We start from the raw sequence: 18,394 nt of genomic DNA on the forward strand, positions 1-18,394 counted from the left end.
CAGGCACAGACAAAACCTTTCCTGCTTCCTGTATGCGTATGAACAATTCAGCTCTGTCTTCAGTTTCATATTATCTATGCAGCATTCACTTGTACAATCTGGGTAACACCAGACATGTGTGCTTGTCACTGTGCCAGTAGACCAGACAAGAAATGCAAGTTATCAACATCACTGAAACTTTATACAACAGGCTGAGCAATGGTCAGACACTATTTTTTTTTCCTGTTGTCTGATCCAGTTATTGCCTAGGCAGGAACAGCAATTACAACATTATCAGGAAAAAAAATTAAGAGTCAAGTTGTTGGCTATTCCTTTGTAAGCAAAAGCATAATATCTAAATGCTGTGACTTCATCTATTTAAGAGCTGTGGTTTCTTGTTGAGAATTTGTTTTACCATACGATTACTTTTCACTTTTAAATTTCATCTAATACAGTTCAATGTGAGATGGCCTAAGCACAGAGGTATTATATATAGAGTTTGAAAACTTAACGAGTTAGTTTTTAAATAGTTTTCTCCATGGTATGTTCAATCCCCCCTTTTATTTTTATTTTTAGTATGAGACTAAGCCATACTGCAAAGCTCAAGAGCTCTTAGCTTCCTAGTATACAGGCAGGAGCAGTGCTATACCACACTTTCACATTCTCTCTCATTTGTGCTCTACAGTTCACAAAACACAAGTGTAGTGTCAGATTGACCGAGCCCCGGTATTCTGTGGTTCTCTCTCAATGAACACTTCCAAGTCACTGATCTTTGATATGTGCACTGACAACATTGTAACAAAACGAAGAAAGTACTGACCTGTTCTGCAGGACTTTGGAGCTGGTCCTTTGTCAATATGCAGTGGAAAAAAAAATTCACTAAATGTGGTGTCAGGTAAATCACATGGCAAATATAAGATGTATGCAACCAGCATGAAAGTGAACTCAGTCTAAACACACATGCATCATTCTTGTAAAACTGGGAAGATGGTAGTAACAAAAAGTGAAAGTGTGAGGAGGTCCCATGCCTGAAGTCCCTTAATACAAGCATTTATACTTAAGTGATTATCAAACTACAGAATGCAAAGAACTAGGTATTATCTTATTTGCCCAAGGAAGTACTTGAGAAAATGTTTCAGACAGTCTACTCATAGACACAGCAGTTTAAAATACCAAAGTGAAGTCTATGCTGCGATGTAGTGGTATTTCATGTATAAGCTGGGGGAATATGTATGGCTGTAGAACTTCCAAGGCAGCTGGATGTCAGCTATTTCCTATCAATGATGCTTGGACTAGAGCTTGCTGAAACCCATTTGGTCTGAATACATGTACATCTGCTAAAGCTTTTTCAGAAATCATATGAAAAGCAGCATACTCACACTTGTAAACAGTTCAAGTAGAAACTGCATCTGTGATGGAAAGGAAGAAGCCAGAATGAAGGTGGGATAACACCAAGAAATGCACAGATTTTCCTGCTACCCTTACTGCCATTCACAGTATTAAAAAGGAGCTTGTACATACAGGAACTTTAAAGGATCAATGCCTAAGTACATACCCATATAAATAAAGAACAGAATCACAGAATCATCTAGGTTGGAAAAGACCTTGAAGATCATCCAGTCCAGCCGTTAACCTAACACTGACAGTTCCCAACTACACCATATCCCTCAGCACTCTGTCGACCCGACTCTTAAACACCTCCAGGGATGGGGACTCCACCACCTCCCTGGGCAGACCATTCCAACGCCTAACAACCCGTTCTGTAAAGAAATGCTTCCTAATATCCAGTCTAAACCTTCCCTGGCGCAACTTGAGGCCATTCCCTCTTGTCCTATCGCTTGGCACTTGGTTAAAGAGACTCATCCCCAGCTCTCTGCAACCTCCTTTCAGGTAGTTGTAGAGGGTGATGAGGTCTCCCCTCAGCCTCCTCTTCTCCAGACTAAACAACCCCAGTTCCCTCAGCCACTCCTCATAAGACCTGTGCTCCAGACCCTTCACCAGCTTCATTGCCCTTCTCTGGACACGCTCGAGTAGTTCAATGTCCTTTTTGTAGTGAGGGGCCCAAAACTGAACAGTCATCGAGGTGCGGCCTCACCAGTGCCGAGTACAGGGGTGAGATCACTTCCCTGTCCCTGCTGGCCACGCTATTTCTGATACAAGCCAGGATGCCATTGGCCTTCTTGGCCACCTGGGCACACTGCTGGCTCCTGTTCAGCCGGCTGTCAATCAACACCCCCAGGTCCCTCTCTGACTGGCAGCTCTCCAGCCACTCCTCCCCAAGCCTGTAGCGCTGCTGGGGGTTGTTGTGGCCCAAGTGCAGCACCCGGCATTTGGCCTTATTGAAACTCCTACAGTTGGCCTTAGCCCATCGCTCCAGCCTGTCCAGGTCTCTCTGCAGAGCCTCCCTACCCTCGAGCAGATCAACACTCCCACCCAACTTGGTGTCATCTGCAAACTTACTGAGGGTGCACTCGATCCCCTCGTCTAGATCATCAATAAAGATGTTAAACAGGAGTGGCCCCAAAACTGAGCCCTGGGGGACACCACTCGTGAACGGTCACCAACTGGATTTAACTCCATTCACCACAACTCTTTGGGCCCGGCCATCCAGCCAGTTTTTTACCCAGCAAAGTGTGTGCCCCTCCAAGCCACGAGCAGCCAGTTTTGCCAGGAGAATGCTGTGGGAAATGGTGTTAAAGGCCTTACTGAAGTCAAGGTAGACAACGTCCACAGCCTTTCCCTCATCCAATAAGCAGGTCGCCCTGTCGTAGAAGGAGATCAGGCTTGTCAAGCAGGACCTGCCTTTCATAAACCCATGCTGACTGGCCCTGATCATCCGGTTGTCCCACATGTGTTGTATGATGGTACTTAGGATGAGCTGCACCATCAGCTTCCTGGGCACAGAAGTCAAGCTGACAGGCCTGTAATTTCCCGGCTCATCCTTCCGACCCTTCTTATAGATGGGCGTCACACTGGCCGATTTCCAATCTGTTGGGACCTCCCTGGTCAGCCAGGACTGCTGGTAAATGATGGAAAGCAGCTTGGCGAGCACCCCAGCCAGCTCCTTCAGCACCCTCGGGTGTATCCCATCCAGTCCCATAGACTTGTGTATGTCTATGCAATGCAGTAGGTCACTGACTATCTCCTCCTGGATTGTGGGGGGGTCATTCTCCCAGTCTCTGTCTTCTGGCTGAGTGTAAGGAACTGCGTTAGACTTTGCTTGTCTCAACATTGCTGTTGCACCACCACTATTTCCTGGCCTCGGCACCCTGTTGCCATGGAGGAGTACGTTCTGAAGGAGATGAAGGGTCCCAGACAAAACCACGACATCCGCCCGAAGCTAAATCGGGGTGCGGGAGACATGCGGGTGGGCATGACCAGCGCCTGGGCATCTGCGCATGGAGGACCATGGGACCAGGAGCCCCATGATCAGGATGAGACGTGCAGGCTGGCACGAAATGGGCGGACACTTTTGGAAAAGGTCGAGGGGACTGGGACAATAAAGGGACTGCATACTCCTCCCTCGTTGGCACCTTCTTCAACACCTGTTACTTGGAGCCGGGACCTCAGCAGAGCTTGGAGCACCATCACCTGCACCAAGCCCGAGCCAATGGAACATCGCTGGATCCCTGGTGGTGGTGGTAATTAGCTGCATACCTACTGTCTTTCTTGCTTAAGGTTTCTGACTTTCCCCTTCTTTTCCTCTCTGTCCTATCGCTATTACTAATTGTTATAGCAAATAAAGTTCACAAGGTTATACAGCATCTGACCTCGTTTGTGTCTTAATCTCGCTCTTGGGATCATTTAAGAACCCGCCCCGATATTGGATCGGGACACTGAGGAGCTGGATTCCCTCAGTACAACTAGTTTTGTTATTAAAGACTGAGGCAAAGAAGGCATTAAGCACCTCAGCCTTTTCCTCGTCACTTGTTACCATGTTTCCTCCCGTGTCTAGCAGGGAATAGAGGCTCTCCTTGGTCTTTCTTTTGCTGCTGACATACTTATAGAAACATTTCTTGTTGTCCTTGATTGCTGAAACCAGTATAGTATACTGAACATACTATACTGTGCCAGCATTTAACACCAACCAGAGTTTGAGTCTTAAAGCTTCTATTGTTCTTTAGTACTTCATTTTCCCCCTTCATTTGGACTTTTCATGAAATTTCTAAATCAGCTCAATTAACATTAAATCTTAAGTTAGTCTTGCTAAAAGACGTACGTGACATACATCTGACTAAGAACTGAACATGAAAGCTCAGGCATCACTTGCTTAAACCAGGAGTCCGGGCTGAATATTAAGACATATGAACAGGACAAACATTTGATTTTTGTGATGCTAAATACTGTCGTTGCTGCTTTCATAAATAAAATGGTTTGAGTTTCCTGCTTCTCTCTGTAGCAACAGGTTCTGAAGCACACCTGAAGTGGGTGTGTGTCCTTCAGCTTGGGAAGGAAGAGTCTAGTGATAATAGTCATCAGATCTCAGTTATGCCATCCACTCTTACATCACAATGAGCAGCTTCCCTTTATTTCACCTTTTCAGAACCTCCTTCTTTTATAGTGTATGACCTATGATATTAATGAGCAGTAACAATGTGCCTCTAGGCAGTATTTCTATGCAGATTCTGACTCTGGAAGATATCACATTGTATGGCCACAAACAAAAATACACAAATGCATGACATTCACAGCACAGCAGCACCTGTTAAATACATGAAACAAAGCTAAGGTAAGAAAATGCTGCTTTTTCAGTATGTTTGAAAAATCATTTAGTGCAGTGATAGGGTATGGATCATTCACCAAACGCTTGCTAGAAAAAGGGTAAAATCTAATCACTGAAAGCAAAAGTGAGGACGGACTGCAAAGCTCCAAACAGGTTATGTATGACTCAGCTTTCCAAAGAAATGACAGAGTTAAAGGTGTGGAATGTATTTCACCACATTTCATTACTTCCCATCAGGTATGAAAAATCACTGTAAAATCCACACATATCTTACTAACCTTTACCAGAGCACAAGGAGAAACGTACAACCTCAAGCTTATACTCCACAGAAGATGGCAGTCATTTTTTGTGTGGGAAAATTTCTGGTGTTTCTCCTCCAATTATTAATTTGATGTTAGCTAAATATGTAAGAAACTCACCAAGCAATACAATCTATAAACAAATAATTTAAGCCAAAAAATATAAGCCAGTGATGAAAATACTGCTTTTCCTTAACTGAAGACAGATTTTTAAGAAGACATGGCATTACAAACAAAGCACAGTTTGTGTTACATACAGAAATCTCATACCAAATGCCTTAGTAACTGTCCATATACACGATGGTTCTATGAGCTGCTATTTACAGCCAAATAATTGTCTGCTTCCCCAGCTCTTCAGCCTTTATTCACAACTACTCATACAAACAAGCTTGGGCCCTTAGGAATTCAGAACATTTAAAAAAATATTCCAAGTTGCCCCCTCTGACCTCCATGCAAAGGAGGGTTTGTCTGGCTACAGCTGCTGCCACAGGAAAACAGACTGTGCAGTCACTGATCTTATCGTCCAGGGTTAATCGACAGTCAGGTTTCACTTCCCAGTTCAGAGAAGCTCTTCCACACAGTCTTCATCAGCCACACCTGCATGGCACTGATGCAGAGAACACCAGGTGCCGACTTTAGAGCATGGGGTAGTAGCTTTAGCCAGCATCCATCACAAACAGAGGCTTCCCCATTCCTCTGGCTGTGCATTTCTGTGCTGTGCTGGCAGCTGGCATTGATACTTGCCTGACGTGCCCACGGTGACCCAGTTCAGGGAGCTCAATCTGTAATCCCCTCCTGCTTCTAGGCTGCCCTTGGGACTGTGCCAGTGTCAGCACAGGAGAAGCAGCAGGAGAATGAAGCTCAGCAGGTAAGGAACAGGATTGTCCCATTCACCATCCCTCTCATTAGGCTGGTTTAGCCACCCTGTAACAGCACATGGGGAGGCCAGCAGGTATGTAGGACAGCGCTGACCAGGAACTAACATACCCTTAAGAGGGACAGTAACGTAAAGGTTTCTTTTAAAGGAACAAAAGCGACAGCAGAAGTAGACCAGCTTTATAAGATACAATCTGGAATGGTTTGCTCTCCAGTTAACGTTATAACTGGCAAGAAAAGCAGGGAAAGTGATCCTCCTTTTAGGCAGGAATGTGAAGTAAATAGTATCAGAAGGCCGTTTCAAATAAAAAGCAATGAGAAAAGATGAGACATAAGGATCTAAGCCGCTCCCTGATGTGCTTTCCTTTCGCAAAGAATCAACTGCAATCTTGCACAGATGGCCCTGCTCATGGAGATAAGAAAATACTGCCAGATAGGTAATATACCAAAAGAGTCCTAACTCCCATACCAAAATGTTTGAAGTTTATGCCTGCAGAAAAAAAACCCCGAATAACCCAAACACAAAAACCCAAATGAAACAAACCCAAAAGATAAAGGAAGCAGAAGAGGACAAGTTGAAATATCTACCTCTGGGATTATGTCTGCACCATCTTCACATTAGAGGTACAGGAATCAAATGTCTCAATAAAGGAATCAGTCTCAGCAAGAACAATAAGTATCAAAAGAAAGCTAAAATTTATTACCATCCAAGACTCCAATGTAGGTTTTTCTTAGTAAATAATATACTGCTAGTTTTGTTGATGAAGCTGTTGAAAGTGCTGAGTTCTTGACCACAAAGTTGTTAGACACAAGTAAAAAACCCACTAATATTATTTTCCTCTGTGGATAAAGGGGAAAAACCCCACACCTCAATCTCCATTAAACTTGGCAGAATAATTTAGTTGTAAACCATGCCAGAAGAGAATACAATATTAAAAGTTAGCTCCACCTAGTTATACTTATGTAACTAGGTAAAGTAAGTGCAGTACCAAGTAACACACACCACAGAGTACATACAATTCTAAGTTTTAAGCATTGGCTTTTTTAGTCTCATTCAGAAATACAGGATTACAAAAGACCATCTCAGCGATAAAGTACAATCCACTTAAGCTGAAGACAACCCTGCAATAGTCAAGACTAAAAATTTCAGAAAACAGAGAGAGAATAGATAAGAGGCCCCATACTGCTTCTCTATAATCACAAGACAGTTAAAAATCACCAAAGAGTACAGCAAACGAACACCCCTTCTCTGTCCCTTAAGAGTAACAACTTAAAACCACCACAGCTTCAACAGACTATGTGACCTGGGGAAAATGTCCCTCTGCTATCTATCAGTTCCCATGGCATATGAGCAGGTACTCTTAAGTGAACACTTCTACAGGCACACTCACCCTAGTACCTCAAGTCTTACAGTGACTACTTACAGATACTTGAGAGAAAATGGAAGAAAGGGACAAGAGCCCAGGAGCCAATTTACATACCAGACAGAAAGTAGGGCTCCTCAAGGAACTTGTGAAGACTTAGAAACAGTATTAATTGTTCGCAAGTAAAGCTACAGTGGAAATCAAGTATTTCCAGTACACCAGTTCAGTTAACAGGATAACTTAGCATCCTGTTTAAGAAGTGCACAGACAGAATACTACTGCCCAAAGCAAATTTTTTCCTTCCCAAAGGCTCACTCCTCTGCATAGTTCAGCAAAGACTCAGAACTATACCTTTAAATCAGGTTGTACGCACAGTTATCATTCACACTGACTGTGAACTCTTCCAAGCTTTGGATATGTCCCCTATCTCTTACCACCTGGTAAGAGATATTTTTCCTTAGGTTAAGTACAGGCAATACCATCTAAGCTTCCTAATAAAGTCTTGCACCTGCAGGCAGACAACACCAGGGAAAACTTGCTCTAGGTAAAGAGTGGTACTCCATCGCACTGCAAGGTCCCTGATGCTGGTGGTCAATGCACACACATTGTCTGGGCAGTCATGCAATGATACTTCCTCCTCAATAGTATTGCCTCTTGAAGCAGAAACTGTCTGTCACATTTGCTTGCATAACCAGGAGGGAATAAGGGGAAGGAAATAAAATATCAAACCAAGAGAATAAGGTTGCAGACCATCATGTAGATTACTCAGTGTGGTGTTTTACAACAATCCTAAACCATGTGAACTATTCTGGACTTGGGTAAAAAGCACCTGTTAGAAGACATTCTCCCCAACGTCAGTGTGTGCCACAACCAATAAAATCCACCAAACCATAACATACTACAAATATAACACCTTTAGTACAAAAGAACAACATCCTCAAGGTCTACAGTATGTCTGGAAACTTTGAAAGAGAGAGTTAAACTGATCTAAGATACCCACAATGACAGTATCTTTATCAGCTTCCTTCTTCCCCAGTACAGTATCATGCAATCCTTTCCTTTAATTTTACAAGCTCAATCTTGATACAAGGTTCCCTGTTCACATTGGCTTCATTTCAAGGACAAGTCCCAAAGCTCACTCTCCTGTAGGCAAGCAGCCTTTCAATTTCTAGCTTGCAGATTCATCTATAAACACCGTAAATGCAAATCTAGTTTCTAAAGTTTGCTTCCCCAAGCATTTTCATTCTTTCAATGCATTTAAAAATCATACTGCTCCAAGCTTTGTGGTGCAAGGCTAAATGTACCAAAGTCTTAAGTCTTCTCTCTTAAGAAGCTTCTTCCCACAGCTTCACCATCTTAACGTCTCTTCTTCACTTTAGAACAGAAGAGTAGCAATCTCTTTGAAATGGAAGGACAAGAGCTGCGAGTATCATGACGTAGCAGGGCACTGCACAAGAATATGGGGAGATACCTGGCTCTATAATTCACTTCTGGTGTTAGCCCATTCCATAACAGCACCAAAACCAATAAGAATGTCACCCAACAACTGACCAAAACACGTAAGCTTCACTCATTCTGTATCACCCCCTAGGTGATGATACCTCAGAGTTTAATAACATTACTGTAAGGGAAAGAATGTTGTTTTCACATAATAAGCCTGATGGGAAGAGCAGGAGCGATTCACCAAAGCAATCAACAAGAGCAATTCACAACCATTGAAATCCCTGGCCTAGGGCTAGAAGGTAAGTGGTCTTTTTGTCAACTGTGATGACCCAGTACTTGGAACTGGCTTTAGATGGATGCAGGTACAAAAGACTTGGGGAACCTGAATTTCGAACTTTTCGTTCTTAGTACGCTTGTGTGATGAGCTCATGCATATCAACTTCTCCGCCCTGGAGAAAGCCAAGGTTCATTTCCATGTACATGCGATGTATGAACACATACATGAAGGGGTGTATCGGTAGGTGGTTCGGGAAGTCTGTACACCCTGTAATACTCAGCCAGTGAGGAATCAGGGGAGGGAACTCGCTGTTGGGAGAAAGGGATATAAACCATTGCATGATGGCTGTTAGGTGCGTCCACTTGATGGGGGCGCCTGGTCTTGCAAAGAACGTAATAAAGAGTGCTTCACACCGCATCCTGTCTGAACCGTTGATAATTGGCAACTGAGCGTTTCTCACAATTACCTATATTAGACTCCTTGGCACAGGCCTTTTGTACCCTGTCTACTAAATTTCACACCATTTATGTTACTCCAAAATTCACTGCATAATGAAGGCATGCAATGAAACACTTTAGGCTTGAATATCTTTAGGCTTTCACACTTCTCTCAGCTTCTACCTAGCTCAGCTGTGATCTAATGATGGTTAAGCAGGATCTACTACACCGCATGGTAAGTCGATAAACACTTTCCTGGTTCATTGGACAATCCTCCTTTGTGTCACCTATCTTCCTGCAATGGGGTCAAAATACAGTTTGAGAAACAACAGTCTTATTTGAGACAGAGATCCTATGCAAGCCACTACCATCCAGGAAACCAAAGCTACTGAAGTGCTGCTTCAACTGGAACCTTTTCTTCAGAATATAAAATTGTACCAACATTGTAGCTGTAGCAGAGGTTTGCTAACCAAACGGGTTAAAAACAGAAGGACACCTGGCCACTAATGCCAGCTGAGGGTCTCACAGGAAACATGCAATTTCCTCCAAGAACTGATACACCTTTGAATACCTCTGACCAACTGCAACAAACATCACAGTTCCTCCAGAATCACTATACCATCCATTGTTCTCATAATTTCCAGTTTAACTTCCTTGTTGTCAGTTCACGTTCTTCTGCCTTTGTACTAAAGTGACTCTCCATCTCTGTCCCTCCTACATATTTAACTTGAGGTAGATTTATGGAGGCAATCACAACTCCACACAGACTGAGATTTCACAGTGTTTTCAGCTGATCTGAGTGTGCACTGCTGCCATAAATTAGATATAAGGTGGGTTTTTCCCCTCCTTGACAGCACTGCTGCATCAAAAAAACCCCACCCAGAAACACACAGCAGAGGAAAACAATACCACTCCTTTCAGCCACCGACAGCATGGACTGAGCTTGGCACACAGCTCTCATGAAAACACGGCCTCAGCCTCTCTCTTCCTAAGCTAAAGGGGCCAATTTCTGTTCAGTTCGCACAGCTTCAGCAGAGGAAGTGGCATACCGAACATCTGGAGATAAAGGGGAGGAAAAAAACCAAAAAACTCTCACAAACCCAGAAGGGCAAAAAAGCAAAGCTTGGAAAGACAGAATGAAAGTTTCAGCACACCCCTAACATACTAGCTCCGGTACTGATCATGCCTTACTGAGCATGGCTAGAACAGAAATCCAAGACGAGCATTTTTATCTGCTTCCTGATGAGTTTAGATTTACAAAGATTTGTGCATTTAAACTGCAGGCACAGAACAATCAGCAAGCTCTAGTTTTAATTACACTTAGTTTTAAAAGACCTACAAAGCAGGCATTATTCTCCCCCAGAGTGAGAAATAAACCAAGCAGGGCTGAGCAATTACACCCAAAAAGCATCTTCATCTCTTGTGCTTTTCATACAGCAGATCTCTCAGCACATTTTGTAAGGCAGTAATTGTCACCAGTAGCATTGTATGGTGACAGTCTCTTGCAGCTTGTGCAATCCGCAGCGCTCAGGTTATGTGTTTGCGAAAAGGAGGCATTTCGAGGCATGGCTGGGAGGTAAAGTGACTTGAGATGCAGAAGAATAATTCCTTCCACCGCACTTTCCGGTTAAGAGACCACCTTTTTCAGTACTCGCACAACCACCAGGGCCAGGCCTTGGAGACAAGCATGGAATAACCAACTTCTCCTCTGAAAGCTGACAAGGCTGATACAACATTTACACTGTTCACAACAGCACAGAAAGGGTTCTTTGCTGTAATCCAAATTTCACAATTTTTAACCCTTAAGACAAGCAAACCACCACACAAAGACACCAACCAACCAACCAGGTTTCCAGCAGCTTTGTGGCCAACATTTTCAAGGTTCTTTCCCATGTACCTGAAAAACTCATAGTCCACTCAGTGTAATTAATTATCATGTTCTACTGGAATTTGTGTACATGTAGTTATAGAAGCAGTGAATTCTACACTTGCAGTATTTATCGTTGTGCCTGTACAAGTAACACAGGAAACGGTACCACAGACGTTTGTACCTTCTGCATCTTTAGTACTTAACCATTTTACCTCTGTACAATAAGAAAGGTTAACACATGCTTTTTAATGCAGCAATGGAGATGAGGTTACAACAAGAAAATCCAAGAAAACAGAAACTGGAAATTTCAATATATCACAGTTAAAAATTTGATACCTGCATGCAATACTTCTAGTCTTACAGGACCATCTTCCATATTGCTCCTCCCCCTCCCAAATGACTTCCTAATCTGATAATTCATTGGAAAAAAAATGTTACACTATAACATTATTAAAGACGTTCAGCATGGGTTTTGAATTTGAAAGAAGTATCACCTGAAAGGAATTTCACATCCTATACATCTCACAATGGAACTTGACAATACTCACACAATTTTAATACACTGGCTAGTTACCAAGATTAGTTTAGGTTGTCAAGCCTGAAAAGAGCCATGAAGGTCAAATTCTAGATGCCATCCAAGTATTTTTTGTTTGGTATTTTTTACCTTCCTCCCAACACAGGACTGCAGTATAGTTACAGTAATGATATGTGGATAGATGGTGGACAGGCTTTGCAGTTCTAAAAAGCAGTGTTTCTGAAAACTGATATGTGAATAACCAAAAATACATACATGCACACATATATATATGTTCTGTCTACATACTCCCTGCTTACTACAGAAATCAGTTTCCAGCATCCCTGAAAAAACAAACAAAAGCAAAACCAAACCTCTTTCCACTCAACACTCAAAGGTAAAAGAATGTTTTTTGGATTGTAAATACACATTTGCACAACTCCCTGCTCTCTCTTATTGGCACCTTCAGCATGTTATTCTATGAGTTTTCCTCTCATAACTGATAAAGCAATTAGATACCTTAGATAGCAGATTTTTATTGTTAGAATCTCTGCTTAGTGAGCCATGAAGCAGAAACAGACTGGTTTCCCAAACTTCTGAGATTCATCACAGCTTTTATTCAAGAACAAGTTGCAAGTGTTTCCCTAGCAAGTCCAACAGGTCCTATACAAGCTTGAAGTTTAAAACTGTTAGATAGCTCTTCCTACTTTTTGCATCAAAAAGAATCCAAAAATTGCAAATCATAGCACAATGAAAATACCATTCTTCAGTTCCAAAACTTTATTTCAACCATCTACATCTCTTTTAGGAAGCACATGAAAGTTTAAAGCAAAAAAACCCAACAAACAGGGGACTAGGGGGTGAAAAAAGGGGGAGCTGTTTGTAAAACCAGGAACTAAATCACTTCACACAGACACAGTATGTATCTACATTACAGATTTGTTTGGGTACCTCTCCCTGTCATTATTTAAGGAATGCCGCATTTCTCAGAGTAATGTAGCAACTCCAAAGTAAGGCCAGTCACAGAAGGGTAGAAAAACCCATTTCTATTAGTTTGACCTGGTTTCAAGGTTTTTACTTGCCTGCTCACTGTGGTGAGGTTTTTAATACCCATGACTTGAATTCTTGTCTTTTGGACGGACTGAAGTAAAAGCACTGCACCAGTGTATTTAAAATGCACGGTCACACTGCCTGCAAGTGCAGGCAGAATTAAAATTAACAAAATAGCTTCAGTAAATCTGTGGCTCTTTCATGATAATCTCTACCACTCCTTGAAGTATCATGGTTGGATGACTACTTCGCATATTTGTAGGCAGCTTGCATCTGAATAACGCAAATAATATCTATCACTTCAAATTTGTAAGATGGGAAAAAAGTGTATGCAATGCAACATACACAATGATCAAGAGCAAGCACAATCTTCTCATACGTTCTGTGCTAAAGACAAGATTGGATCCACAAGTCTCACAAAATTGTTTTGGTACAAAAGCTTAAGATAAACCAACTGGAACAGCCACAAATGTGTTGGAAGAAATCACATACAGGCAAGACAAATAAGGGTGATCCTGTCAGTATCCACAATCCCAAATTCCTTTTTTCTTATTCTCCCCAGGCATAAATCAAAACACACCAAAGAATGGAATAATATTCAAACATTTTGGCAAAACAATGAGGACTGTGCATGACTTTTTTTGCAAAGGCACAGTGAAAAGGCACCAGAAAACTAGAAAAGTGCATTTTTTTGCAGCCCAGGCACACCAGTATCCCTTCTCGTTTCCAACAACTCTAGGTTTCGTGTTAAGCAATATTTAAACCTCCTTTATTAGTTTCAATCAAAAATTTCATTTACACAACCCATTTACTTTCTTCAAGACACCTTTCTTAGATCACTTTCTTATCCAAATGATTTTTTAATTCTTGTTACTGTCAGAAGTATTATGAGGTAATAAAGACTGCTCTAAATAATTTACAAGGGAAAACAGTGAAGATTATTAAAATTTCTGAGTATTTGCATCTTCGCTGAGCTTTCTCAAAAGGCAGGTTGGCCTAGGAACTTCAGGATCCATTCATTCAAATACATCTCTGTCAATAAACACTCATCTGTTCATTTATTCACCTTGTTTGCTGCATGACTGCAGCTAAGTAAGATGAAATAAAGGAATTTTCTTAAGAAAGGGGGGGGGGGGGGGGCGGGAAAGGTCGATTTTGCAATACGGAACCTTTCATCATTGCTTAGCTCACACACTAAATCACATTTGGGTTCCCAAATGAACACAAGAAATTTTAAAGTCAAAGGTGTCTTTCAAATTCACTGCTTTGAGCCTCAGGGTTGACATTTGCAACTATATTTATATGCAAACGTTAACGGTGAGAAACCTACCTAAGGGGTAGAGGAAGAATAAGAATGGAAAGTGATGAAGGATTTACAAGGGAGTATTTCAAGCAACCCTAGAAGTTTTAAGTTTAAAAAGAAGTTAAAACCACCACTGAACTATTCAACAACTATCCTGACATTTGCTTACTGTTATGGTTTTACGGTAACACTTAGAAGTGGAATAATTCTAGCTTCTTAAGTGATGCTTAAGTGAAAGCTTTAGCCCTTTCAAATAACTGCATTCCATTTTTAAAGCAAAATCCACGTCAAAATTTTCACAATGATTCACATCCACTGGTATCTTCTCACAAAAGTAAATAAAATCGATGAGATGCTTAATTTTCTTTACTTTTTTCAATGAAAAACTAGAACAGAGTCTAACGTTTTCAGTTCTTAAATTATAGGTTTGCACTACAGGCCAAGCTGATATAGCATTAAGATGAATAAAACCAACCTCAGTATTGTAATACCTTGTCTGTAATGGATCACGTTAATATACCAGTTTTGTACTAAACTCCATTGCCTAATATTGTGCCAGTTTGCAAAACTCAATTTGTTTGGTCTTTTTTACTATTTAACATTATTCAGTGTTTGCACTTCCCTGTACTGTAAAAATGAAACTCTTGGTCTTCACTGCTGTGTTCTAGAGCTAGCATGTGACTTCTGAAGCATGTTTGTTTGGGAAAATCCCCATTTATTTAAACATTTCTTATGTAATTGGCCTAAGGGTAATTGTTCTATTTCATAAATATGCATCGGGGACCAAACACTGTGTTGACTCTTTAAAATAAGAACAAGAGATGTTACATAAACCTTAACGCTTTCTAAACTAGCATGCTGACGTTGTCTTCTCCCTGAAGAACCTTAAGAAAACATGTTAGATAATTTCTAGATTTGTGCCTTTATTTTCTTCTATAAAGTAAATCATGTATCAGTGTCCGTAAGCACAAACATAGCTCTATTTTTAAGAGTCCAGAAACCTAACCCTGGATTTCAAAACACTTTATGCGTTCTTGCCAAAAAGAATGGAAATCAAATCAGTTTTACATGTCCAAACAAAACAGTTAGACCACACAACCTAGACTTATGATTTACCATGATAATGTGTCTAACAAGATACTTAGTAAGTTAATACTACTCCGCTGTCCAACACAGCCCGTCATTTTAGATATATGAAAAAGCCAACCCAGAACACTATGTGAAAATAGAAGTATACATTCATCACCTACCTGTACAAGTCATGGCAACAAGCTGGCACATGAGGTGAAGTTTATTTTAAATACAGTCCAATGAACCCTCTGAGAACGTGGGGGCTTTTTGTTTGCTTTTTGGTGTTTTGTTTTTGGTTTTTTTAAGTAGTGTTGTATTTTTGTTTTCCTGCCTATGCCAGTACCTTATTTGCAACGTTACCTATCAGTGATCGTTCACTGGAAAGGTACAGACAAGCAGACACAGGATCATCTGCCCCACATACACTACCCTGTGGTAATTAAACACTGATCCTAAGCTTTGAAATCGCCGAGAAGAACACTAGAAAAAGATTCTGCCATACTGGTGTGCTAAAACGCCATCGGATTCCCGCTTAAAGAAGGGGGAAGATGAACTCGCACATAACGCAATGCAATGTTAAACTAACAGTTTTAAAACACGAAAAGCAGTGAAAAAACAAGGCGTGACTAATAGCTTGAGCTCGGAGGCGATTACTACACAGCACTCCATAACCAAGGTTGAAGCAGGCAGCGTTTCATTTGCAGCGCTCTGCTGACATACCCTGATCTGACTTCCAGCTCCAACCGTGATGCCCAGAAAGTGATCTTCACCGCAGTACTATTTATTGATCAAATACAAGAACAGAGTTTCTCTTGCTTCTTCAACCGTGTTATTAAAGCAAAACCAACACGCAATATGTACGTCGTCCTTCACTATTAACACAACACAAGCTTCTGTCCTACAAACCCCCCACGTTTCCAGCTACCCGCCTGGCTACCAGCAGCAAGCCTCACGTACGCGCCTCACGACACCCAGGTGGGCACCAAACCGAGAAGGTACCAACGAGGAACTGCCCAAGTCTCAGATCCCATCAGACCCGCATTAAAAAAGCAAACACGCCGTAGCTGGAAGTCCAACTCCCTTTCCCGTCTTCGGGCACCTGGGAAGGGGTGGAAAGGCAGCGAGAGGACATTCCAAGCGGCAGGAACTGGGCCTGCCCTCGCCCCCTGCCCCGCCGCGCTCAGCGGCATGGCCCCCGCCGCCCAGACCCGCCGTCGCCCGCACCCACCTGCCGAGGTCCTCGCCCGTCTCGTAATGCTCCTCCAGGTTCTCCTGCCTGAACACCGTCATGGTCGCCGCCGCCCCGCCGCCGTCTCGCCGTCTTCAGCCCCTGCTCGGCGCCTTCATCACCAGCGCCCCGGAGCTGCCGGTGCCGGCTCGCGTTCGGCTGCGCGCCCTGCGGAGGAGCGCGGAGGTGAACGCCCCTGCCCTCGGCCGGGCGGCGTCCCTCCCAGCGCCGGGGCCGCCCCCCGCCCGCCCCGCCCGCGAAGGAAGGGCCAGACCCGCGGGCCAGAGGGCGCCTCCGCTGCCCCTGCCCTAGCGGCGGGAGAAGAAAGCGGCACCCCCCGCCCCCGCCCCTTCCCCGGCAGCCGCACCGCCGCCCAGCCGTCGTGGCGGCCGTCGGCGCCCAGCCGCCCGCCCGCCGCATTCCTCCGTAGCTCCGTTGCCCGGTCAACCGGGACGTGCCGCCGAGCCTGCGGCGGGAGCCCCCGGGCATCCCCGCACCTGACCCCGGGCGAGGACGGGAGAGCGAGGACGGGCGTCCCCTCCCCGCCGCCGGGCAGGGTCTCGCGGGCCGGTGCCCCCGCCAGGCCGCCGGCTCCCTCGCTCACCCGCCGCCGCGGCGCCCCGGCCACTCCGCGACCTCTGAGGCGGCGCTGCCGCGGCCGCTCCCGGCCGCCGCGCAGGCACGGCGCGACGCCGCCGCGCGGGGCTCCGCCGCCCGGCCAATGGGAAGCCGCTCCCCCCGCCCCTCGCCGCGGCCCGCCCACCTCTGCCCCGCCGCTGCCGCCGCCGCCGCCGGGCGCCACGGCCAGGTGCGCCCCGCCCCGGCCCGGCCCGGCCCGGCCCGGCAGCGGGGGGAGCCCGCGGCTGCGTGCCCCCTCCCCGCACCCCCGCCCGGCGCGGGCTTGCGGGCGGCTCCCGGCGCCGCCATTGTGTGCGCTCCCGCCGGCCGCGCCCGCCGGCAGCCCGCGCCTCCCCCCGCCCCGCCCCGCCCCGGGCAGGGGGAAGGGGGCTGGCGGCAGCCGAGGGGCTGGCGGCCGCCGCCCGCCTCCCAGCCCCCGCTGGCATCCTGCTCTGTCAGAAGAACGGATCCCGCGGGGCGGTACCGCGGAGGGCACCGTCCTGCCCGCCCGCGGGAGCGCCGAGCGCCGTGGCCTCGCCGCCCCGCGGCGGCATCCGCCCCAGGCGCCGCGCCCGCTGCGGCAGCACCGCCCCGGGGCCCTGCCGGCAGCGGCGAGGGCGGGAGGCCGCGAACGGCCCGGCCCCGCGCGAGGCGGGCCCGCCGCGGCACCTGCCGTGCTCTTGAGCACCTCACGAGGTAAGCATTTAAGTACGGTCTGCAGGTTCCTTTTATCACCAGGCAACAACAATGAGCTTTTTTGGTACAGAATACATTAAATGGTCTCTGCAGAGTGTTGCACCTTCTGTTTGGCGTTTGTTAAAACACATCTTCTACCTTCGCGTGTGCTGCTGCTTAGGTTCAGCTTTCCCAGCGCATGATGTTTTCTGTAGTGTATTGGTCCCGTGCCGACTTGGAACTTGGACTACTGCTCACATTTTGGAGGAGCTTTTTTTCCTAGTTGCTCTGTTTTCCTCCCATCTGTGGTGTTCAGCCTCGAGTGAGTACATGATGTCACGTAACTGAACAGCTTTCAACTTCCATCTGAACTCTTGAGATCTCTCAGAAAGAGAATTGCTCATCAAAGGTGAAAAAAAACTTCAGGGCAGTCATACAATTTTACACTTGATTTAGCACTTAAGAGAGCCTGACCTTCTTCAGGTACAGGGGCAACAAGTACAGAAGCCCTGAAATTTTCTGAGTGAGCCACGGCATGACCTTGGGCAAGCATCAGAAATTTTTGTGCCTCTGCTGATGTCATCTGTAAAATGAAGGGAGGGTGTTTGAATGGATCACTGGATGTGAAGTTACATAAAGCCATCTTCAAAGCGGGCAGCATGGTGGT

General features: G+C 44.9%; 1 protein-coding gene across 3 annotated transcripts in view; it reads right to left on the minus strand.

The window, feature by feature from the left end:
• The window catches only part of DAPK1 (death associated protein kinase 1), a 102,423-nt gene extending 85,356 nt beyond the window's left edge, over nt 1-17,067 (minus strand). For all 3 annotated transcript variants that reach the window (XM_074812137.1, XM_074812136.1, XM_074812138.1), the window contains exons 1-2: nt 17,039-17,067; nt 16,435-16,602 (exon numbers count right to left, since the gene is read on the minus strand). In XM_074812137.1, the coding sequence (XP_074668238.1) occupies nt 16,435-16,496 (62 nt within the window). In that variant the 5' untranslated portion in view covers nt 16,497-16,602; nt 17,039-17,067. The remainder of the gene's footprint in view (nt 1-16,434; nt 16,603-17,038) is intronic.
• Nucleotides 17,068-18,394: the final 1,327 nt, after the last annotated feature.

Source organism: Strix aluco, chromosome Z (genome assembly GCF_031877795.1).
Source record: "Strix aluco isolate bStrAlu1 chromosome Z, bStrAlu1.hap1, whole genome shotgun sequence".
Lineage (NCBI taxonomy): Eukaryota > Metazoa > Chordata > Aves > Strigiformes > Strigidae > Strix > Strix aluco.